Source organism: Ovis aries, chromosome 1, assembly GCF_016772045.2.
Source record: "Ovis aries strain OAR_USU_Benz2616 breed Rambouillet chromosome 1, ARS-UI_Ramb_v3.0, whole genome shotgun sequence".
Classification (NCBI taxonomy): Eukaryota; Metazoa; Chordata; class Mammalia; order Artiodactyla; family Bovidae; genus Ovis; species Ovis aries.
The window spans coordinates 74,898,507-74,924,803 of NC_056054.1; the positions used below are offsets into that span (position 1 = coordinate 74,898,507).

Below are 26,297 nucleotides of genomic sequence, written 5' to 3' on the forward strand. Positions count from 1 at the left end.
ACTTGGCAATCAAGAGTATCAAGGAAGTACTTCCTGGAGAGCAAGGCTACTTGTCTCCTATACACAGAACACCACTCTCCATTTTTTTTTTTTTTTGACAAGATGAAACTTTCTTGTACATATTTCATACAGAATACTCAAAGAGAACATAACTGCATTCTACACATCACTACACTAAAATGTCAAAAGATTCACTTCTCAGCATGAAAATGCACAGAAACATAAATATGAAAGGACTTCACATTTTAAGTGCTTTATTCACACCTCAATGCAGTCAAATGGAGTTTTGTGAATGGGATGTAGCACTATCAAATAACATATGGAAGGGGACTTAATGGAATAAAAGAAAACTCTGAAACATTCCTGATTCTTGCGATGGAAGATATCACTTTATAATTGAAACCACTCAGACTGATAAAACATTCAATTCTTCCCAATTTTGATATAATTTGCTTCTTGAGCAGTTAATTTGGAGATGTTTCAACGTATTGGCTGTTCATTTGGCCCGTATCTCTTTAGTACAGAGATTCTTTGTGGACAAAGTTCACAGAGATACATGAAACTGCATTAGCATATACAATTCCATGTCTTTTACATACAAATGCTATAGGAAACTCGGAGAAGGCAATGGCACCCCACTCCAGTACTCTTGCCTGGAAAATCCCATGGACAGAGGAGCCTGGAAGGCTGCAGTCCATGGGGTCGCGAAGAGTCAGACATGACTGAGCTACTTCACTGTCACTTTTCACTTTCATGCATTGGAGAAGGAAATGGCAACCCACTCCAGTGTTCTTGCCTGGAGAATCCCAGGGATGGGGGAGCCTGGTGGGCTGCTATATCTGGGGTCACATAGAGTCGGACACGACTGAAGCGACTTAGCAGCAGCAGCTATAGGAAACTACAATGGTGAATTTCAAATAGCTATCTGAAAACATTGCTAATGTTTCAGACCTATTGCTTGACTAAATTTTCATTTATTATTAACTAAACACACTTTCCCTGGAAAAGGAAATGCCAACCCACTCCAGTATTCTTGCCTGGGAAATCCCATGGACAGAGGAGCCTAGTAGGGGTACAGTCCACCATGTCACAAAGAGTTGCACACGACTTAGCAACTAAAGAACAACAAAACATATTTTAATATGCATTTGATGAAAGTAAAAGCAACTTAATGATTTAATTTTGCTGGTATTGGTATGTGAAAAAAATACTTTCCCTATTTCTTTATGTAGAATTCTCAGTACAAATGTAATGTTGAAAAATAAAGCCAAAGTCAGGGGTAATGCTGCTAAAAATGGAACCTAGGCAATATATTCCTATGTATTTTCTCTTTCCTGTTTTTATCTCACATAATTATACTTAAATAACCTACAGAAATATTGATGACAATGGCAATCAAGTTTATGAAAGAAAGGAGCTTGAATAAAGACATTTAGGAGCTAGAAGGCAGTGGAAATTTGTCTGCCTCTTCCTAATTTTTCACCTAAGTAAAGGGAGTGACAAGATGGTTTTAAGACTTTCTATCAACTAAGCAGCAAGAGAACACATACCATCTTGATAAAAATTTAGTAGGCGAAAAAGCATTCCTGATGATTTTACTCTAGAAACATATGAAAAATGACAGCCCCCAAACAAATGTTATCTGGCATGTGATTACTTAAAGAGATGGAACAGTTTTGACCTCTGTGTAGGTTTTCTAGACATTTATATTCAAAGAAAGTGAACTAGAGAGGAGACAGACAAACTAAAAGACCTGAGGATGTACTTCGTTTATAGGCCACTCACTGTTCAGACTATGATCATATAAGGGAATAAGTACAAAGTTCACAAGACAAAGAGTAAATTATATCAACAGTGTGTTCTCTTTGGTCTCGGTACAGAGTAAGAGAAAGGGGAACGTGTTAGAAAACTCAATCTTCCTGGGATACTTAGGCAAAATATGGAACCATAGGGCACATTGATTGCCTTAGCAGTTATACACTATGTGACATTCAGAACTGTGATCAAACATCTTTATAATTCATAAATTCATAATTTATAATTTATAAATCTTTAGAAAATATAAAAAGAAAGAAAATGAGCCAATTCTATCTCTTAATATCAATTTAACTAATTTGTTTTATCATAAAGAGAAAGCTATAGCATCTAGATATTTCTAAGCCGAGTTCTGAGCTTCTGTGGCATGACCTGAAAACACTTTGCATCTTAGATGTTTACTGGTGATGAGAAAATGGTGAGAGAATGGGAAGGTAAAGACTGTCTCGTCCAAGTCAATCTATAATGAGGTGAGGCAGCACAACTCATTATTAAACAGAAAATTTTCTTTGGCCATTCATTTCTATGTGCTCTTTTCTGAACAGAAACAACTTCTACCATAAAAATGTCTGAAGGTATTTATTCTTCTGAATACTGTCAGGAATTGAAAAAAAAAATTACAAAGAAAAATATTTGAAAATAAGCTACTCACCTATCCCAATGAAAGCAGCTTTATACCCTTCTTCTTTCAAAGTACTAAGAGTAATGTCATTCACTGAAACGCTTTTACCACAAATTATCTGTAAAGAAAGATTTTAGTAATTAGATTTTGGCATTTGAGTAATTAAAATCTTAATCTTTAACATCAAAAATAATTAGCTTAGTACACACATATATAATTCCATATATATGAAAATATTTTGTCTTTTAGTATATAGGCTTACATATACAAAATAGTATATAAATAGAACACTAACATATTCTTCTTAATGGATAAATGTATTTTTGCCTTTTAATTAAGTGGCAGAGGAAAAGTTAGCAATTTAAAATCAAGTCATTAAATTTTCACAGCTTTCTTAGTATGTTCAAGGCACTATGTGGGGTATTTTAAAGAATAAAATGATAAATGAGAGTTTTAACCTAATGTACAGTCAAGATCTGTGCAGAAGATGTGTACCCCAATGTTCATCGCAGCACTGTTTATAATAGCCAGGACATGGAAACAACCTAGATGTCCATTTGAATCAGTTCTGTTGAGATGGATAGGAGGGGGTTCATGTTTTGGGGAATGCATGTAAGAATTAAAGATTTTAAAATTTAAAAAAAATAAAAAAATAAATGCAGATTAGGGCATATTAATTATTAAAGTGAATAATATAAAAAAAAAAGAAATAAGTATAACAAACAACAGAGTGTGATCAGCATTATGTCTACAAGAATTCAGGTTCATGGCTGATCATACACATAGTATTTCAATAAAGCCTTTTTTTAAACTGAAGTATAGTTGATTTATAATATTTTGTTTGTTTCAGGTGTACAGCAAAGTGATTTGGATAAACATATATGTGTGCATATCTACATTCTTTTAAAAATTATTTTCCATTATATTTTAAGATACTGAATATAGTTCCCAGGCAATAAATCCCTTTTAAAAATCAATAGGATTTTGATTGTGGGCACTGTCCAGGGAAGATGAATAAAGTCAGGAGTCAGAGGGTGGACACTCCTATTAAAAGTCACAATACTTTGCTCAGTTCCCAGACATGAGCCAATTTTCAGATCCTGAACTTACTGACTGAAGAGGTGGTCAGGTCATATAGAAAGAAATACCCTGCAACATCCTGGCAAGTAAATACTATAAAGATTCCTCTGCTTCTTCAAAGGGAATTATGGCCATTTACCAATGTAACTGTATGCAACTGGGGAAGGGGGGAAATCACACATTTTCAAGGACACTGGAAAGGCTCTTCATTGACTTGATATCTGAGGAGTGGGACCTACAGAGACAGGGTGAAAAACAGGCCTAGATAAAGTTCACAGTGGGCCTAAGTGAAGCACAGCTCCAGGTGTTACAGCAGGTAAATAACCAGGTATGGGCAGAGAAATGGGGGCAAGGGCCTAAACCACCCAACCTATAAGCAGCAGGAGTCCATAGACAGACAAAGTAAAGTAGGAGCCTTCAGACTGATAGGAAACCATACATTTAGGGTGGTAAGAGTCCAAGTAGCAGACAAAGAAAGGCAGGGAAAAGGGTGAATCTCCTGAATCCAAAGGCAACCTTTTGCTCCTTGTGCCCTCATTACCATAAGATTAGTCTAACAGAAGCAATCATTGTATAAGGACGCCATGAGGCCATGACACTTTTAACTCAAGCTATGTGGCGACAAAAATCCCTCCTTCCCCAGTGAATATTCCACCCCTTCATTTGTAGGCCCCTCATAAGTGGCTTGGAGAAGGCACTGGAGACCCACTCCAGTACTCTGGCCTGGAAAATCCCATGGACGGAGGAGCCTGGTAGGCTGCAGTCTATGGGGGTCACTAAGAGTCAGACACGACTGAGCGACTTCACTTTTACTTTTCACTTTCACGCATTGGGGAAGGAAATGGCAACCCACTCCAGTGTTCTTGCCTGGAGATTCCCATGGAGGAAGGAGCCTGGTAGGCTACAGTCCATGGGGTCACAAAGAGTCGGACACGACTGAGCGACTTCACTTTCACTTTCTTAACCTCTTTGCCTCATCTCTGAATTCTTCTGCGATGAAGAAAGAACCTCAAATTCATTGGCAACCCAGGTAGTGGTTATAGCCAACCCTCTAGGTGTATAACCAAAATGTTAAATGTGTCAGTAGAAGTAACCCTCACAATGGGTCCCTGGTCTGCGAAGTAAGAGTTATTATAGCTACAAAAGTTGGGAAGGCCAGAAAACTTCTGAAACCCTGGTCAAGAGACTAAATCAAACACACTATCGTAGTCTGGAGTGGGTAGAATAGCGAGAGATGGCGGTAGTCTGTCTATCTTCTACTTCTGTTTCATTTCCCAGTCTGGCCCTGCTGAGACTAGTTGATTCCTGGAGAACAGAAACTACTGCAGATTTGACCAAAGTGCAGTCCGGACTGTGGTGTCTATGGCAAATGTGGTATTATTGCAGCCTACAGGTACACTGCACACGGCCATTGATTTGGTGAATGTGTACTTTTCATCCTGTTGCTGTGGAAAAGGGATCGGAAACAGCTCACATTCATGGGAGAAAAATACAAATATTCAGTTACTGGTTTGCCTCAAGAATATGAGAGTTATCTTTTGTAATAATATACATAATCTGAAACAATCTGGCCATACCATAGCATCTCATAATGATCCCTTACACTGAACACATCATGCAGACTGGACAACTTAAGCAAGGAGTAGCTGGTATGCTGGAGATTTTAAGAAGCGTACCTTCCACAGGGCAAAAGATCAATCTCATGAAGATCAGGGACTAGCCACTTTAAGGAGGTCTACTTTTCAGGTATCTGCCAGTATATACTTTAAAAATAAAAGAATTTACTGCAATTTTACACTCATTTACCATTATTAAATAAGGAAGCAAAATGTCTGGTAGGTTGCTTTGAGTTTTGAAGGCAATATGTTTCTAAAACAAAAGTCTCTAAATTGATTCATAGTGAAGAACAAAGCTTATCCATTAAAAATAATTGCACCTAAACTGCACAGAGTACTTAAATAAGTGCAAAACTCTCTTCTAAGCACTGCAAAGAGGACTTTTTTCATCCTCACAGTAGTGTTATGAAGTGGGATCATCTTTGAAAATGGATGGGAATGGGTGGATTTAAGATGATCACTGTATCTACTACTGCAGGCAAGAATCCCTTAGAAAAAATGGAGTGGCCCTCATAGTCAACAAAAGAGTCTGAAGTGCAGTATTTGGGTGCAATCTCAAAAATGACAGAATGATCTTCATTTTACAAATGATGATACTAAGGGACAAAAAAGCTTTGACAACCTTTACCAAAGTCAAATATGTACTTTTATTGCAGAAGCAACACATATAACAGCTACACGCTTACGTCTATTGAGGTTAAAAGGAGAACGAAGGCAGAGCAAGAACTATCCTCAGAGGCACAGAACAACATATTGCATGTGGAGAACTACTGAAAATGCAGTGTTTCTGGAGTGTAAAGCACAAAGCAAAGAATAGAAAGAGAAAGTAAGGGGATTTGGAATATAACATGGAGAGTACTTTTTTTTTTTTTTTTACTAAAATACTAGTTCTAATTTTATTATCAGATAGAGTAGCCATTTGAAAGTTTACAAGCAGGGGACAACCAAGATAAGATTAGTAACTGATAATTCAGAACTCTGGAATACATCAAATACCAAGAAATAAGCTGGACAATTAAACACATATTATTAAAAGTATATAATACTAAGTATCTAATAGTGGGTATTACTATTACAGTTAGTGGAATTAGATGCTATTAAAAGTGTTGAATAATGAATCTTTAGAATTGTAATTTACTTTGCCAAGAGTAGATGTTTTATTAAAATATTTCTGATCAGAAAGAATGATAAAAGTTCTAGTGCTTATTTTTTCTAATGATCTCAATCCCAATATATAATGAAGGCTAGACATAAAAGAAAACTACAGGTACAAACATTCTAAATAAAATTTTATTAATCTGAGTAAGCATATAGTTTCTAAAGCTGAGCAGTGGAATGCCCTATCAACGGGTTTATCAGTAGAATTGTTGCTCATAATACTTGACTTTAGGTTTGGTTTATTAATTGTCTCAGCAAAAAAAATTCAAGAAAGACCCCGCCGCCCTGAGGTGGTATTTGTGTGCCTGTGTGTGTTTGTGTGCATGGGTGTGTGTAGTTTCATAGGGATGTTATGTGATTTATCAAAGGGGAATGAAAATATCCCAAATTTTCCACCCCGATAGTGTAAACATGCCCCTGAATATGTAACATACAAGAAGGATGCACAAACATTTTGCATTTCTCAGTCTGTTTCCACCCTAGCAAGTAATAGTGTGAGACTGAGGAAGCAAAAGTAGGAATGCAAAGTAGGAAGTCAAGAAACACCTGGAGTAACAGGCAAATTTGGCCTTGGAATGTGGAATGAAGCAGGGCAAAGACTAATAGAGTTTTGCCAAGAAAATGCACTGGTCATAGCAAACACCCTCTTCCAACAACACAAGAGAACTATGGATGGAGATTCAGGACATTGTACAGGAGACAGGCATCAGGACCATCTCCATGGAAAAGACATGTAAAAAAGCAAAATGGCTGTCTGGGGAGGCCTTACAAATAGCTGTGAAAAGAAGAGAAGCGAAAAGGAAAGGAGAAAAAGAAAGATATAAGCATCTGAATGCAGAGTTCCAAAGAATAGCAAGAAGAGATAAGAAAGCCTTCTTCAGCGATCAATGCAAAGAAATAGAGGAAAACAACAGAATGGGAAAGACTAGAGATCTCTTCAAAAAAATTAGAGATACCAAGGGAACATTTCATGCATAGATGGGCTCGATAAAGGACAGAAACGGTATGGACCTAACAGAAGCAGAAGATATTAAGAAGAGGTGGCAAAAATACACAGAAGAACTGTACAAAAAGGATCTTCACGACCAAGATAATCATGATGGTGTGATCACTCACCTAGAGCCAGACATTCTGGAATGTGAAGTCAAGTGGGCCTTAGAAAACATCGCTGCGAACAAAGCTAGTAGACGTGATGGAATTCCAGTTGAGCTATTTCAAATCCTAAAAGATGATGCTGTGAAAGTGCTGCACTCAATATGCCAGCAAATTTGGAAAACTCAGCAGTGGCCACAGGACTGGAAAAAATCAGTTTTCATTCCAATCCCAAAGAAAGGCATTGACAAAGAATGCTCAGACTACCACACAATTCCACTCATCTCACATGCTAGTAAAGTAATGCTCAAACTTCTCCAAGCCAGGCTTCAGCAATACTTGAACCATGAATTTCCTGATGTTCAAGCTGGTTTTAGAAAAGGCAGAGGAACCAGAGATCAAATTACCAACATCTGCTGGATCATGGAAATCGCAAGAGAGTTCCAGGAAAACATCTATTTCTGCTTTCTTGACTATGCCAAAGCCTTTGACTGTGTGGATCAAAATAAACTGTGGAAAATTCTGAAAGAGATGGGAATACCAGACCACCTGACCTGCCTCTTGAGAAACCTGTATGCAGGTCAGGAAGAACAGTTAGAACTGGACATGGAACAACAGACTGGTTCCAAATAGGAAAAGGAGTATATCAAGGCTGTATATTGTCACCCTGCTTATTTAACTTCTATGCAGAGTACATAATGAGAAACACTGGGCTGGAAGAGGCACAAGCTGGAATCAAGATTGCCAGGAGAAATATGAATAACCTCAGATATGCAGATGACACCACCTTTATGGCAGAAAGTGAAGAGGAACTAAAAAGCCTCTTGATGAAAGTGAAAGAGGAGAGTGAAAAAGTTGGCTAAAAGCTCAACATTCAGAAAACGAAGATCATGGCATCTGGTCCCATCATTTCATGGCAAATAGATGGGGAAACAGTGTCAGACTTTTTTTGGGGGGGGGGCTCCAAAATCACTGCAGATGGTGACTGCAGCCATGAAATCAAAAGACACTTACTCCTTGGAAGGAAAATTATGACCAACCTAGATAGCATATTGAAAAGCAGAGACATTGCCAACAAAGTTCTGTCTAGTCAAGGCTATATTTTTCCAGTGGTCATGTATGGATGTGAGAGTTGGACTGTGAAGATAGCTGAGTGCTGAAGAATTGATGCTTTTGAACTGTGGTGTTGGAGAAGACTCCTAAGAGTCCCTTGGACTGCAAGGAGATCCAACCAGTCCATCCTAAAGGAGACCAGTCCTGGGTGTTCACTGGAAGGACTGATGCTAAAGCTGAAACTCCAGTACTTTGGCCACCTCCTGCAAAGAGTTGACTCATTGGAAAAGACCCTGATGCTAGGAGTGACTGTGGGTAGGAGAAGAGGATTAGATGGCTGGATGGCATCACCAACTCAATGGACGTGAGTTTGGGTAAACTCGGGAGTTGGTGATGGACAGGGAGGCCTGGAGTGCTGTGATTCATGGGGTCGCAAAGAGTGGGAACTGAACTGAACTGAGGACCATTAAGTCTTTACTTACTGTGGATAGACATGGAAAAGGGGGTGGGGGATAACCATCACTGTGAAGTAAGTAGCCCCATTGTACAAATGAGAACAAAGCGATAATAATTAGTGGCATGACAGGCACAAGGACTCTTCCCTGTCTATGCTGGGGAATATGGTCAAATTTCCCTTCTCTAAAAGCCTCAAACCCTCAAATATTTGTCATTAAATCGATAACTTATTCTCAGGAAGAGCAAGGAGACACATTCTCTGACAAAAAGTTAAAATTTTGCTTGTATTATATCTTGGGAAATTGGATCAAGATGTGCAATACTTAACTGAGATTATTATTATACGACAACTACAGAGATCAAAACCACTCTCTGGCTGATATAACTGTGAAGTCCTAACATTACTTGTTAAATACATGTATATGATGTTAGGTAAGTCGCATTAGGGGCATTTTGTCTGTGTTTTTGCTCCTTTACTCCCATATTTAACATTTTTTCATCATGATTTTCCTAGATATATATATAATAGAACATATTATACCTTCCTCTAATGGCTTTAGCATTATATGCCTGAGTACTCAAACATCCCAGCTAAATTCAGATAAAATTCACTTCACATCAATCTTAGTGTAAGTTGTTGGTTTGTTGTTCAGTCGTAAAGTTGTGTCCAACTCTGTGACCCCATTGACTGCAGCATGTTACGCCCTTTTTTTTCCATTATCTCCCAGAGTTTGTTCAGTTTCAAGTCCATTGAGTCAGTGATGCTACCTAACCATCTCATCCTCTGTCTCCCTTTTGCTTTCAATCTTTCCCGTCATCAGAGTCTTTTCTAATGAGTCTTCTTTTCGCATCAAGTGGCCAAAAGTGAAAAAGCTCCAATAATGAGCTTCAGCTTCAGCATCAGTCCTCCCAATGAATATTCAGGGTTGATTTGTTGGGGAGTGACTGGTTTGATCTCCTTTAAGTCCAAGGAACTCTCGAGAATCTTCTCCAGCACCATAACTAGTATTAATTCCTTGGTGCTCAGCCTACTTTGTGGTTCAACTCTTACATCAGTATATGGCTACTGGAAAAACGATGTCTTTGCTTTTTAATACACTGTCTAGGTTTGTCATAACTTTTCTTCCAAGGAACAAGTGTCTTTTAACTTAATGGCTACAGTCACCATCTGCAGTGATTTTGGAGCCAAAGAAAATAAAATCTGTCACTGCTTCCACTTTTTCCTTCTATTTGCCATGGGAATGGGACTGGATGCAATGATCTTAGTTTTTTAATACTGAGTTTCAAGCCAGCTTAAGTATAAGAATTAACACTATTTGACTAGAGGATTGAATATAATAAGCCCTGAGCCAAAGTTCCACCTAATATTCTGAGACCTGAAAATATTTTCTTTATAAAACTATATAGTATGTCCTCATATGTATAATGTTTTTAATGTAGGATTAAGGTTTACAACATATTTGGTGTGGAATTCTTTTTTGAAATGAACTATGTGATACCTGTTATTTAAAAAAAAATACAGATAACAATGTACATGCTCTTCACATTTTTCTGATATAAAATTGGCTAAATAGACCAAGTATTTCCAGAATCTCTAACATATAAAATAAGATAAAATAATTTAAAACATAAATTCAGCTCTCTTTGGAAACAAAATTATTGTGTTGGCTATTAATGCATATGGTCCTCAGCTTCCAGTAGAGATAAGACATGACTTTATATTAGCTGTCAGTAACAAGCTATAATGATGGAAATGTTTGCTTCAATTAAATACAATGACAAATATGATGATGTAGAGAATTTATCAAGAGGTATATTAGACATTTTTACTCAAATTATGAAGACAACTTCTTACAAATTTAGTTTAATCAAAATAGAATTCTATGAAAATATTGAGAAATGACAAATATACATATTTTACACATATTAAGAAAAATTAAAATCTTTATGCAGATTTACATTTTTAGCACTTACAAAATCATTAGAAATATTATAAAGACTATGAAAGGAGAATATTTCTATCTACCTAAATTCTGAATGGCAAGACAAACAGAAAAAGAGCATTCAATCACAAAGATTAGTAACATTTTCACACACATTTACAACAGAAGACTTTGCTAAAGTCCACCTAGGGTGAAATAACTGACAGTGTTTTATAAGGACCTTTTATTTTAAAATAAAGAGTTTTGTAAAAATGTAACAGCTTAGATGCTATTTCTTCCAAAGAATATTTCTTTATTGCACTAGGAATGATCTTTTGATGTGTAATCAGTTGAGAGTATACTTGACAAGTTAAACATCCTATAATCTGCTGATAGTAAAGTATAAAAAAAAAAAAGTGAATTCTATCACAAGAATATGGAAGCACATAAAAATATTATCCTAAAAACTGTTTTAAAGAGGAAAAACAAAACTGAAATAATAATGCCAAAGAAAACAGGTGAATGCTGAAAAGAGTTTATTCAAGGGAAATTATCAACTTTTAATGGTTTACTTATTCAACCTAGAAAGATAAAAATTAAATAGGAATGTAATTAAAAAGGTTAAGAAAGAATAACAAATAAGAGTAAGGATAGCAGGGGGAAAAAATAAAGACAGAGTCAGCAATTTGTGAAGAAGGAAACATTAAAAACCTGAGACTTGTTTTTTTCAAAGAATACATTAACTAGAGGAACCACTATCTAGTCATATCAAAAAAAGTTAACACACAATATATAAGTATTAAAATGTGAAAGTAAACACCATCACAGGTACAGATGAAGTATTGTACTGTATATTGAAATAGTATGGTAAATCTATGCTAATTAATTCAAAAGTCTCAATGAAACAGATTTTATCTAGAAAAATATATATTGACCAAATTAGCATGAGAATAAAATAGGTGGAAAGACTATGAAAAAAGTTTTTCAAAAGTCAATTTTTTCTTTCTTACCAAAACACTTTGAGATATCATAAGGATAAAAATTTCAAATTTAGTAAAAACATTAGAATCAAGACAATATTCTTACCAATAATAAAATAATGAAATGCTTAGAAGTTAATTTTTATAAAGTTAGCATAACTCTATAACCTAAATTGATAAAATAACCCATAATCACAAATATAACAAAAAATTAAACAAAATGAAGACTTTCAGTAGCTCTGAAACTGTACAAAGAAAGCAACAGAATCTGACTATTCTCTGTTGTATTACCAGTTTTAATATTCAGTGCATAAATACATGAATGCAAAAGAAATTTTTTTAAACTCATAAAACAAATCTAATTCTAGATGTACAGATATAATAAAACAGATGCAAAATTTATATTTAAGTAATGCAAAACTGAATATAACTCAATTTAAATTGGCAGTTAAAAATTTTAATACCCTTTCTTCATTGAAACAAAAAATAACTACAGAAATGTTACTATTATACTAATAAATCTAGAAAAAAATTTATTCAGTATGATAAAAATGTTATTTCATAGTTCTGAAAAGATGCCATGTATTATCACATTTACAACATACTAGAGATTCCAGACAATGAAACAGTGGAAGAAAAAAAAAATATATATATATGTATGTATGTATATATATATATGGATGTATATATATGTATATATATATAATATATGTACATATATACATACAGTGTACAAATAAAGTTTTATTGTAACATAATCTTTGATTGGAAAAATTCAGTTTAAAATAAATAATAACTAATCTATCAGCTATTAGATATGAAATAAGTTGAAATTACTCAATAAGAAATTTAGAAGAACATAGTTGGGAGGGAAGATAATTACGCTAAGTTTAGATATGATGAATGTATGTTATTTGGATGATAAATATGCTCATTAAACTACTAAGAATACAGGAGTTCAAAAGAAAGATGGTACTAGAAGAATCCTTAGTACATAACTTGGCCAAAGTAAATTCTTAATAATTTTATCAAATAATTGAAACAAATCTAATAGAGAAAAAAAACAGGTAATATCCAAGATTATGCTAGATCACAAAAGCTAAAAATACACATATACATATATAGATACATGCACATACATGCACAGTTACATACATACATATGAGAATACATCACATGCTGCCTAGGAGCCAAAGAAAATAAATCCAGAGAAAAACCCACTTCATTGCCAGTAAATTATTGTTGACTTTAAAATATACAGTGTTAGCTGAGAGGTAAAAACACGAGGCAGGTTATAAGAAGAATGTCGTGATGAGGAAAAAGTGGTAACAAGAGTAGACCATTTTTTAAAAGATATATCCTTTCATGGGTAAGTTTGATACGTCATAAAAGATGAAAGTACTTCATCAATGGATGCCAGTACTCAAAGCTGAAAACGAATCTTATTACTGTCTCTCTTCAGAATTGTACATAGAATTTACTGTTTACAAAGCCAGTTTGAATACTTCATTTCCTTCACATTTTAAAACAACCTGAGTGATGGACAAGATAGTATTAAGCCCCTCAATTCAGGTCCTAATTATTTCTTGATAATATAATAAATTCATAGGGTTTAAACTTCAAATGTACAAAATGATGATAAATGACTTCCTACATCTTCCCAAAGGCAGTCTACCCTACTGGATTATTACACATGTCCACAGCACATATATTTTCAGGCATATATAAGCAGATATGTTTATAAAAGTGGTAATAGCATACTTTTCCCTTTGAACAAATACTGACCAAGGTGAAGGACATTAATTGACTTCATCAAGGTTATCTGACTATAAAATTAGTAAGGGACAAAACTGTAGCTGAAATGTACATTTTCTGGCACTCAGTGCACTGACTACTACTATGTCACTGTGTCTTGATGAGTTTCCTAGTAAGAGTAATGGGTATGCCCTACTTTATGCAACATATCCAGTATGGTAGAAATTGAATGCAATTTTATAGTTATTCATAAGATGAATTTAGATGTGTCTTAAATTAATTTTTGATTTATCTTCAATTTCAAGTATCACCTAATATATTACTTTGAGGTCTCAAAATCATTTCCTTACTTAATGAGATTTAGGTAAGAACTTGCATTCAAAATGAAAGACATTTAAAGAACTTTTCAGGGTATATTTATATGAAGCAAGTAATCACCCTTAAATCTATTTCGAACATTATTTTGAACAGTTTTCATAAAGGTGTGCACATTTCTATTTCATATTTGCTAGAAGATTTTTTATTTGGTGATTATATATACATTTCATCACCTAACCACTGCCAAATAAAATTAATTATAAGTACAAAAACAAAATACTGCTAGAGTGTTTTTCTTTTTATTGGTTATTTTAATTTGTATTTCTAAATGCAAGAATCATGAATAGTTTGCTAACCACTTTTCAAAGCAGTTTTTATATGTACTTATAATAATTTATTGTGTAATTTACAATATTCCATTAATCTATTATTTTATATCTGTCATGGAAAGGTAAAAGTTTTGAAAAAAATAGTAATAAATTTAGGTGAACAGCCAGAATATATTCTTAAATATAATACAAAAGAATGGAAATTTCTAAAGCTATATCTAAAAGTAAAATGTATTGAGTTTTGATCATCTTTAAAAGAACAGCACAATATTTATTTCACAAAACAATTAAAAATACAGAATTGTTGCTTTCTACCTTGCTGAATTGCTGTTTATATTGAAAAACGATTATCACGTTAACATTATTGACATTATGCATACAGAAAATAAAATAAACCTCTGTAAGAAATGTTGTCCAAATTGTGTAATACAAATGTTTCAGAGTTCACATAACTTCCACAAAAAAAAAAAAAAATGTGATTAAAGAAACCAAATCCTTCTATTAGCTGCACTGAAACCCTAAAGCAATTTAGGAATTTGTTTCTTACAGACAATTAATCACATGCAGGCGTGCCAGATGAGAACTATTGATTGCCCTTTTCCAGGCTAGTGGCATTCAGACAGTAGACAGACAAATGCCCTAAGCAAGGAGAAGCATCTTTCTGCTTCTGCCTGGTGTAGCTTTTAATTGTTCTTTCCTAAAGTGTGTGACATTTTGCTGTTAATCTTCAATATGGAGCTTACTCCTTTCTTTTAAAGCAATACATAAATGTTATATTTTTCACTTACCTTTACACCAAGGTCCTTCATAAGCTCAATCTCAAAATTTACTACATCATATGGTAGCCGGAACTGAGGGATTTCAGAAGTACTAAAAAAAAAAAAGAGAGAAACATTTGTGGAAAAATCAGCAGTTTAAAAATGCAACACGTGTTACTGATCAGTATTAAAGGAATAAGTATTTCTTCTAAGGGTATTTTCATAATGTATAAGATGCGTGTGAGGAAATACACATTTTTATGTGCATGACAAAATATGAATGGGTTATACAGAAACAGTAAAAATTGATGTAAAAATAAAAACAATGAAAAACAAATACTGAGCAGATAATTCATCAAAAGTAATTCCTACACATTTAAGTTTATCACAATAGTTATTTGATCTATTTACTAGCAATTCCATAAATGTCTTAGGGAAGAAAATCTTAAAAATTATTTGAAAGTATACAGTTTTTTATATGTACATCATACATACATACGTATTCAATAACTATATAGAAAAGTAGATATATTTTCTATATAATTATAGAACATGTACGTATGTGTGTGTGATAATGCATACTAAAAACTGTATACTTTTACATAGGAAAAACTATATAGAAAAGCAAAAGAGTTCCAGAAAAACATATACTTCTGCTTCATCCATTAAGCTAAAGTCTTTGACTGTATGGGTCTCAAAACAAACTGTGGAAAATTCTTAAAGAGATGGGAATACCAGACCACCTGACTTGCCTCCTGAGAAAACTGCATGCAGGTCAAGAAGTTAACAGAAACAGATATGGAACAATGAACTGGTTCAAAATTGAGAAAGGGGTATGTCAAAGCTATATATTGCCACCCTGCTTATTTAACATATATGCAGAGTATATCATGTGAAATGCTGGGCTGGATGAAGCTCAAGCTGGGATCAAGATTGCCAGGAGAAATATCAATAACCTCAGATATGCAGATGACATCACCCTCATGGCAGAAAGCAAAGAAGAACCTGATGAAGAATTCTCATCAAAGAGCCTCTTGATGAAGGTGAAAGAGGAGAGTGAAAAAGCTGGCTTAAAAACAACTTTCAAAAAACTAAGATCATGGCATCTGGTCCCATCATTCATGGCAAATAGATGGGGAAACAATGGAAACAGTGACAAACTTTATTTTCTTGGGCTCTAAAATCATTGCAGATGGTGATTGCAGCCATGAAATTAAAAGACACTCCTTGGAAGAAAAGCTACGACTAACCTAGACAGCATATTGAAAAGCAGAGACATTACTTTGCCAACAAAGGTCCATCTAGTTAAGGCTATGGTTTTTCCAGTGGTCATGTGTGGATGCGAGAGTTGGACTGTGAAGAAAGCTGAGTGCCGAAGAATTGATGCTTTTGAACTGTGGTGTTGGAGAAGACTCTTGAGAGTCCCTTGGACTGCAAGGAGATCCAACCAGTCCATTCTGAAGGAGATCAGCCCTGGGATTTCTTTGGAAGGAATGATTGCTGAAGCTGAAACTTCAGTACTTTGGCCACCTGATGTGAAGAGTTGACTCACTGGAAAAGACTCTGATGCTGGGAGGGATTGGGGGCAGGAGGAAAAGGGGATGACAGAGGATGAGATGGCTGGATGGCATCACTGACTCAATGGAGGTGAGTTTGAGTGAACTTTGGGAGATGGTGATAGACAGGGAGGCCTGGCGTGCTGCGATTCATGGGGTCGCAAAGAGTCGGACACGACTGAGCGACTGAACTGAACTGAACTGATTCTGCATAAAAAATAGAGATGCTAACAACTACAAAAATCTTTTACCAAATTTGTCAACACAGTAATTCACAAACAGGGATTGTTTCTTTTCAAGCTGCTTGTGCAAATGCAAGTGTAAAAAGATTATGTCTAGTCTATAAGCAAAGCAAAGTCGCTCAGTTGTGTCCGACTCTGCGACCCCATGGACTGTAGCCCACCAGACTCCTCCATCCATGGAATTTTTTAGGCAAGAGTACTGGAGTGGGTTGCCATTTCTAGTCTATACAGCTACCCAATAATTAAGTTCATATTTTTTAAACTAGCTCACATATTTGTTGATGTGTATATCTGAAAAAACGTACAGTGTTTATATATATGTTGCTAATAGATTATGTTTTTCCTAATTAATGAAGCTGTGGTAAAATGCCATTAAAAATAAAAGCCTAAATAATTCCAGAAAAATAATATGTTAGGTATTTTACTCTCCAGCAGAAAAATTTACAAAGTATGTGTGATACCTTAAAACTCAAAGTAGTGAAACATCAATACAGAAAAATAATTACTTCTGGGCTATCAGGATATTTATTCTTCAGTTTAAGCTTCATATCCTCTCTAAAGGGTCTTCATACTATGTGATATTTTTGCTTGATGATTTAGTTTAATAGTTTTATATTAATAATAGCTTAGTTGGAGTTTAGCATATTGTCATTGTACCAATGTTGATATTTATATACCTATTAATACATATTTACAGGTGCCATATGATGTAAAAACAACATATATTTTAGTTGCAACTTAATTTATTCTGATTATTAAATATGACAAATCTGTTGCTTAAAAATAGTTCAGTAGCCATCAAAATTTAAATGCTAAGTAAAGCAACAGATATGCCAACTGAATATATTTTTATAATCAATGAGTTTCTTCTGCAAAATGACACACTTAGGGGAAAAAAATAAACTGAGTAATATTATCAAATTATCATGGAAATTCTTGCTCATTTTTATATCAAATGTTTTAAGGAATATCCAGTCCCTGCTTAAAATAAACTTCATTTTTTATGATCCTAAATAAAATACATGTTACTATAAAATTCCATTTAGTTTATAATTTTTAGGATTTTTTTTCCATTATAGGATATTACATGATATTGAAATAAGTTCTCTGTGCTACACAGTAAATCATTGTTGCTTATCTATTTGTAGAGCAGTTTGTATCTGTTAACCCCAAGCTCCTAATTTATCTCTCTCACCCTCCTTTTCCCCTCTGGTAACCATAAGTTTGTTTTCTATGTGAGTCTTGGTTTGTAAATAAGTTTATTTAAATTATTTTTAGGTTTCACATATAAGTGATATCAATATTTGTCTTTTTCTGTCTCACTTCACTTAGTGTGATAATCTTTACTGTAACTTCACTTAGTGTGATAATCTTTACTGCGAATGCCAATATTTCAATCTTTTTATGGCTGAGTAATATTACATTGTATACATATTTACCACAGCTCCTTTATCCATTCATCTGTCAATGAACACAGGTTGCTTCCATATCTTGGCTACTGTAAAGAGTGCTGCTATGAACACTGAGATGCATGCATTTTTGTCATATTAGAGTTTTCATATTTTGTGGCTATCTGTCCAGGGATGGAATTGAAGGATCATATGGCAGCTCTATTTTTAGTTTTCTAAGAAACCTCTATACTGTTTTCCATAGTGGCTCTACCAAATTACATTCCAAACAAGAGTGCAGACCAGTTCTCTTTTCTTCACTACTCCTCCAGCATTTGTTATTTGTAGACTTTTGAAGGATGACCATTCTGACCAGTGTGAGATGATACCTCACTGTCGTTTTGATTTGCATTTCTCTAATGATTATCAATGCTGAGCATCTTTACATGCGCCTGTTCCTTTCTGTATGTCTTTCTTAGAGAAATGTTTACTTAGGTCTTCTGCTCATTTTTTAATTGAGTTATTTATTTTATTTTGACATAGAGTTGTATGAGCTGTTTTGAAATTAAACTCTGTTGGTCATATTGTTTGCAAATATTTTCTCCCACTCCACAGATTGTATTTTTGTTTTGTGGATGGTTTCCTTTGCTATGCAAAAGCTTTCAAGCTTGATTAGGTTATATTTACTTATTTTTGTTGTTATTTATTTTACCTTGGGAGACTGATCTAAGAAAATATTCGTAAGATTTATACCAGATAGAGAATGCTTTGCTTATGTTTTCTTGTAGGAGTTTTATGGTGTCATGTCTTTTATTTACGTCTTTAAGCCATTTTGAGTTTATTTTTATATATATAGTGTGAGGAAGTGTTCTAAGTTTAATGATTTACATATAGTTGTCCAACTTGCCTAACATCACTCATTGAAAAGACTGCCTTTTTTCCACTATATATTCTACAGAGTCCATTTATCTTAAATAAAGTAAACTCCATTCATTGTCCAACCCGATATGAATATCTGAAAATCACTTATACACAGTGAATATTTTCCATACTAGTGTGTGGAACTTCAAGGGAATAAATGTTTATGTGATGAATCCTGGTTTACAACAATGATGTTGCTTAATAGCAAATAGTAATATGGTAGTTATGAGATAAAACACTGCATAAATGTACATTAAAATGGAACATTTTTAGTAGTCTCTAACTTAATTGTAATCAAACGCAAGATGTAAAGAGATTGGAGAATGAAAATACATGACCAAGACAACACATCTACATACACACTGAAATGAATCATCCAATATTCTGTGGAGGTAGGTTTCCCCATCTCTAATTTGCAAAACTCACATATATCTCCATTAAGGGAAAGATTCACAGGGATGAAATAAGCTTTCATATGATTGTTTCCTCTATTCATAAAATATTTTGCTGTGATTTTTCTTAAATTCACAGAACTAGAGAGAGAAATTTTAAAATAAATATTACTTAAAGCCAACTGCAAATTTAAAGTGAATGATGAAATCAAAATTTGAGCATTTGGAAAAAAGAAAAGTTAAAATACCATCTGTGAACCTGAAGTTCCTATATGATTACAAACCAACAATATTCATAATTGTTTTACCCCATTATTTTTAACACTATGAACATGAAATAAATGTAGGAATTACCTTAAACCACCAACGTATTCCTGTTTTTCAAATATGGTGATGTCATTGTAGCCTAATCGAGCCAAGAAGGAAGCACAACTTATACTTGCAGGCCCAGCACCCAAAAGAGCAATCTTTGCAGAATAGGCTTCAGGCATTTTTTCTGGGGGAGGCAGAGAAGGATTCCTGATTTGAGGGATATTCATTGCTTTGAATACCTACGGAGAAATCAATTGGCATGGTTAAAATTTTTAAGATAGCGTTTACATTCTCAAATGTATTTTTAATGTTTCAAATTCACTTATGGTTTTAATAGAAATAAACATATTTTAAGTACTAACATAGGATATTTAGAAGTCATATTGGGTGCAGTTGATGACAATTTATGCTCGACTAACTCTCTGTCAATCTTTGAAATTTCTGCCTAAGGTCACACTTCAGGGAAGCATTCCTGACTCACTCTTCCTACTCCACTCTCTGGGCCAACTTAAGCATTCCTCCTCTGAGCTCCTGAATCACATTTTGTACACTACTAAGAAAATCATCTACCATATGTGTCCATGTTAGTCAGCAGAACATTAGTTCTTGAGTCAGAGAATAGGTCAGATATAAAAATGTACACATATAACTTATTAACTGTTTTAAATATTTTAGACACATGTTACCATGTATAACCAGCAGTGAGCACTATCCTGGCAAGTAGACATTCAGAAAATAATTTATGGCATCTGTTTCTGGTTGTAACAGACTAGTTTTTTAAGGATAACTTTTCAAAAATATGTTGGAAGCACTGGATAACCTCTGAAGTAACCCTGACTAGAGGAGCCATGATCTCAGGAAAAAAGAGAACATCAGAGAAGTGAGATGATAGTATAGGAGTTAACTTTTATCCCGAGGGAATCGCTGACTTTTTAGCAAAATGAGGAATCTTGTAGATAGAAGACCAAGGCTCAGAAGAAAGAGCAAGAGAGATCTTAGGTAATCTAGGACTAGAGTGACACAGGGTTTGGGGAATGTAAGAGGCTAGAAACCAGAAGCAGAAAGTATAGAAAAGATTAATTCTTACATTTCATAAGAAAAAGACTAAGAATATAAATAACAATTCAAAAGGAAAGTCTCTATAAAGCAGAAGGGGGACTTCCCAGGTGGCTCAGAGGTAAAGAATCCACCTGCCAGTGCAGAATGCCCTGGAGACATGGGTTCGAGCTCTGGGTCGGGAAGATCCCAAGGAGGGCAAGGCAGTCCACTCCAGTATCTTTGCCTGGAGAATCCCATGGACAGAGGAACCTGCAGGGCTACAGCCTACGCGGTCACAAAGAGTCAGACACGACTAAAGCAACTTGGCATGCATGCAAACCAGAAGGGAGCCTTCTGCACTCTGATGGACCAAATGAAACAACTAGAGTACAGGAGTAGCTAAAGAAGAGAAAGTCCTAGTCAACATCTTAGCAGACAGATGAAACTTATGGAGGGTTATACTCTGCAAGTAGAGCAGACTAGAGGTAGACATGCAACCCAGCCTGAGTCAGCTCAGCTCCTGATTTAGATAAGGGTGATATGGTCTCACTCCTGTCTACCTACCAAATGAAATGGGGAACCTTGTGTGGTAAATAAGTCAACCACAATGTCTACAAATTTTCATATACAAGGCTTGGCTTCTGATCAAAAATCCCAGGTCTGCCATTAACTAAGAACTGCCAATAACTCAGAAAATAGATAGATATGAATACATAATTCAGTACATGTTATCACAAATGGACTTTATACAGAAAATCTACAATGAATTTATAAGAATGTGACTTCACCAGGAAACTTGAATTTGTGTAAAAAAGAGAAATTTTTAAAAAGAAGAAATTCAAAATTAAAATCAAAACCAAAATAAATGTCCTTTACAGTAGTTTGAACAGCTGAGCAAAAATGGACTCATAAATGGAAGATGGGTCAGTATTTTGTTATTTTTCCACTTGTTATTGCAACTGATTCCTCCCCTTCCCTTAGTTTGATAGCAGTAGTTTTTTCTGATGAAGTGAGAATTTAAATAAAACTTTGTAAACTTTATCTCAGAGGGCAATATATTTAGAGGACTGGCTTTAAAATTACACTCTCGGGGTTGAGTCTTGACCTCTATCATTCTCATGGTAAAGTCCTTGAATAAAGACTTTAATATCTCCATTCATGAGACTCCTCAAACTGTAGACTGGATCAGCAATAATGAAGGGATGGAGCCAAAGCAAAAACAATACCCAGTTGTGGATGTGACTGGTGATAGAAGCAAGGTCCGATGCTGTAAAGAGCAATATTGCATAGGAACCTGGAATGTCAGGTCCATGAATCAAGGCAAATCGGAAGTGGTCAAACAACAGATGGCAAGGGTGAATGTCGACATTCTAGGAATCAGTGAACTAAAATGGACTGGAATGGGTGAATTTAACTCAGATGACCATTATATCTACTACTGCGGGCAGGAATCCCTCAGAAGAAATGGAGTAGCCATCATGGTCAACAAAAGAGTCCGAAATGCAGTACTTGGATGCAATCTCAAAAACGACAGAATGATCTCTGTTCGTCTCCAAGGCAAACCATTCAATATCACAGTTATCCAAGTCTATGCCCCAACGAGTAACGCTGAAGAAACTGAAGTTGAACGGTTTTATGAAGACCTACAAGACCTTTTAGAACTAACACCCAAAAAAGATGTCCTTTTCATTATAGGGGACTGGAATGCAAAAGTAGGAAGTCAAGAAACACCTGGAGTAACAGGCAAATTTGGCCTTGGAATGCGGAATGAAGCAGGGCAAAGACTAATAGAGTTTTGCCAAGAAAATGCATTGGTCATAGCAAACACCCTCTTTCAACAACACAAGAGAAGACTCTACACATGGACATCACCAGATGGTCAACACTGAAATCAGATTGATTATATTCTTTGCAGCCAAAGATGGACAAGCTCTATACAGTCAGCAAAAACAAGACAAGGAGCTGACTGCGGCTCAGATCATGAACTACGTATTGCCAAATTCAGACTCAAATTGAAGAAAGTAGGGAAAACCACTAGACCATTCAGGTATGACCTAAACCAAATCCCTTATGATTATACAGTAGAAGTGAGAAATAGTTTTAAGGGACTAGATCTGATAGATAGAGTGCCTGATGAACTATGGACAGCGGTTCATGACACTGTACAGGAGATAGGGATCAAGACCATCCCCATGGAAAAGAAATGCAAAAAAGCAAAATGGCTGTCTGTGGAGGCCTTACAAATAGCTGTGAAAAGAAGAGAAGTAAAAAGCGAAGGAGAAAAGGAAAGATATAAGTATCTGAATGCAGAGTTCCAAAGAATAGCCAAGAAGAGATAAGAAAGCCTTCTTCAGCGATCAATGCAAAGAAATAGAGGAAAACAAAAGAATGGGAAAGACTAGAGATCTCGACAAGAAAATTAGAGATACCAAGGGAACATTTCATGCAAACAAGGGCTCGATAAAGGACAGAAATGGTATAGATCTAACAGAAGCAGAAGATATTAAGAAGAGGTGGCAAGAATACACAGAACTGTACAAAAAACATCTTCATGACCCAGATAATCATGATGATGTCATCACTAATCTAAAGCCAGAAATCTTGGAATGTGAAGTCAAGTAGGCCTTAGAAAGCATCACCATGAACAAAGCTAGTGGAGGTGATGGAGTTCCAGTTGAGCTGTTTCAAATCCTGAAAGATGATGCTGTGAAAGCACTGTACTCAATATGCCAGCACATTTGGAAAACTCAGCAGTGGCCACAGGACTGGAAAAGGTCAGTTTTCATTCCAATTCCAAACAAAGGCAATGCCAAAGAATGATCAAACTACCGCACAATTGCACTCATCTCACATGCTAGTAAAGTATTGCTCAAAATTCTCCAAGCCAGGCCTCAGAAATATGTGAACCATAAACTCCCTGATGTTCAAGCTGGTTTTAGAGTAGGCAGAGGAACCAGAGATCAAATTGCCAACATCCGCTGGATCATGGAAAAAGCAAGAGAGTTCCAGAAAAACATCTATTTCTGCTTTCTTGACTATGCCAAAGCCTTTGACTGAGTGGATCACAATAAACTGTGGAAAATTCTGAAAGAGATGGGAATACCAGACCACCTAACCTGCCTCTTGAGAAATCTGTATGCAGGTCAGGAAGCAACAGTTAAAATGGGACATGGAACAACAGACTGGTTCCAAATAGGAAAAGGAGTACATCAAGGCTGTATATTGTCACCCTGCTTATTTAACTTCTATGCAGAGTACATCATGAGAAACGCTGGGCTGGAAGGAGCACAAGTTGGAATCAAGATTGCTGGGAGAAATATCAATAACCTCAGATATGCAGATGACACCACCCTTATGGCAGAAACTGAAGAGGAGCTAAAAAGCCTCTTGATGAAAGTGAAAGAGGAGAGAGAAAAAGTTGGCCTAAAGCTCAACATTCAGAAAACGAAGATCATGGCATCTGGTCCCATCACTTCATGGGAAATAGATGGGAAACAGTAGAAACAGTGTCAGACTTTATTTTGGGGGGCTCCAAAATCACTGCAGATGATGACTGCAGCCATGAAATTAAAAGGCGCTTACTCCTTGGAAGAAAAGTTATGACAACCTAGATAGCATATTCAAAAGCAGAGACATTACTTTGCCAAATAAGGTCCGTCTAGTCAAGGCTATGGTTTTTCCTGTGGTCATGTATGGATATGAGAGTTGGACTGTGAAGAAGGCTGAGCGCCGAAGAATTGATGCTTTTGAACTGTGGTGTTGGAGAAGACTCTTGAGAGTCCCTTGGACTGCAAGGAGATCCAACCAGTCCATTCTGAAGGAGATCAGCCCTAGGATTTCTTTGGAAGGAATGATGCTAAAGCTGAAGCTCCAGTATTTTGGCCACCTGATGCAAAGAGCTGACTCATTGGAAAAGACTCTGATGCTGGGAGGGATTCGGGGCAGGAGGAGAAGGGGACGACCGAGGATGATATGACTGGATGGCATCACGGATTCGATGGACGTGAGTCTGAGTGAGGTCCGGGAGATGGTGATGGACAGGGAAGCCTGGCGTGCTGCGATTCATGGGGTCGCAAAGGGTCGGACACGACTGAGCGACTGAACTGAACTGAACTGAACTGAACTGAACTGAACTGAAGGCTGCTATGAGGATTGAATGAGTTAATACGTGCAAAGCTAATCTGAGTGTTTTTCCTCCCATCTGTAGTGAATGTCAGGGCATGGTGGAGTTATAACACATAGTAGGCATCCAACATGATTTTGATTAATTTCAAAATTCCTGTTTCTGAATTCCAGTGATAGGCCTCAATAAATGAGTACTACACATAGTTCTTTTTCAGTGATATAAAAGGATGGTTACCTATGTGTTATTTGTAAGGGACTAATCTTCTTGAGGAGTATTTAAAATAGATCTCCTTGCATAATAGTCCTGTGATTTCTAAACTTTCACCCATCTGGAAAGGGCATTGCTTTCATCACTCCATATTGACTTTATTATTATTTCCTCTATAATTTTCACATTTTGAGGCAAGGGAGAAATTATCCTGATTTTAAAGACTGAGACAGAGAGATGCCAGTATTTCACAAGGGGGTGATTTTTCCCCCAAGCCTCCTCACATTAAGGAGACAGAAAGAGTATAATTTCTAATAATTATATAGTCCTCTCTAAACGGAAAAGAACATAATATGGTAAATGCAAAGACATTTACCAACTCTAATCTGAGGGTAAGTTTTTCCTCATTTTAATCTTTCTTACTTTCTAAAATGATACACAGTGAAAACAGACAGAAATATTTGGTAGCTATAATTCTTCCCCAATTGCTCTACTTGTTGTTATTAACCAAGAAATACCACATGTAAACCACAGGGAAATCATGACAAATAAAATATTTTTGGAAATTCCAGAATATTTCCACCATTTGAAGGATACATGGTAAAAGGTTAGCTGTAGCCTACACATCCCATAAGAGTGTTATATTTTTGCAAGTATTTTAACTTGATTTTATTATAGAATAAAACATAATTTCTGGTCATTTCAAAAAGGATATTATTTCATCAGCGTAGGTCTAAGAGAAATCTTAACACAAAAATATTCTGGTTTTCACTTCACTGGTTTCAATTTCTTTGAGTTATTTAATTAGCAATATGCCAGTCTGGCTACCTTTTGAATGCCTGAATGGAGAGAGATTGTTATTTGTGCATCCAAAAGTACGTTACCTCAAATTACATGGCTTCTAGGAGACACTTCTATGTAATTTTCCTGATAACATGCTTCCTTTTGTGAAAGAAGTCAAAAGAAACATTGAGTACATAGTATGCCCTGCATTCATCCCTTGAAAAGAAATATTCTCGGGCTACCTGACAGTTTTTCCACAACAATTAAACAAGGGACACTAAAAGTGGGAAGTATATTTTAAACATATCTGAAATAAGGAAAACTTCATACAATGGTACATTTTTAGTTAACTGTCAATTCATTTAGTGATTTTTAAAA

General features: G+C 35.5%; 1 protein-coding gene across 6 annotated transcripts in view; it reads right to left on the reverse strand.

Moving 5' to 3' along the window:
• Positions 1-26,297, reverse strand: part of DPYD (dihydropyrimidine dehydrogenase) — a 930,457-nt gene that overhangs the window by 646,885 nt on the left and 257,275 nt on the right. For all 6 annotated transcript variants that reach the window (XR_009599787.1, XR_009599789.1, XM_004002217.5 and 3 more), the window contains exons 6-8: positions 19,808-20,004; positions 14,985-15,066; positions 2,468-2,555 (exon numbers count right to left, since the gene is read on the reverse strand). Coding sequence is in view for 4 of the 6 variants with exons in the window: in XM_004002217.5 (XP_004002266.3) it covers positions 2,468-2,555; positions 14,985-15,066; positions 19,808-20,004 (367 nt within the window). In the remaining 2 variants the exon portion in view is untranslated. The remainder of the gene's footprint in view (positions 1-2,467; positions 2,556-14,984; positions 15,067-19,807; positions 20,005-26,297) is intronic.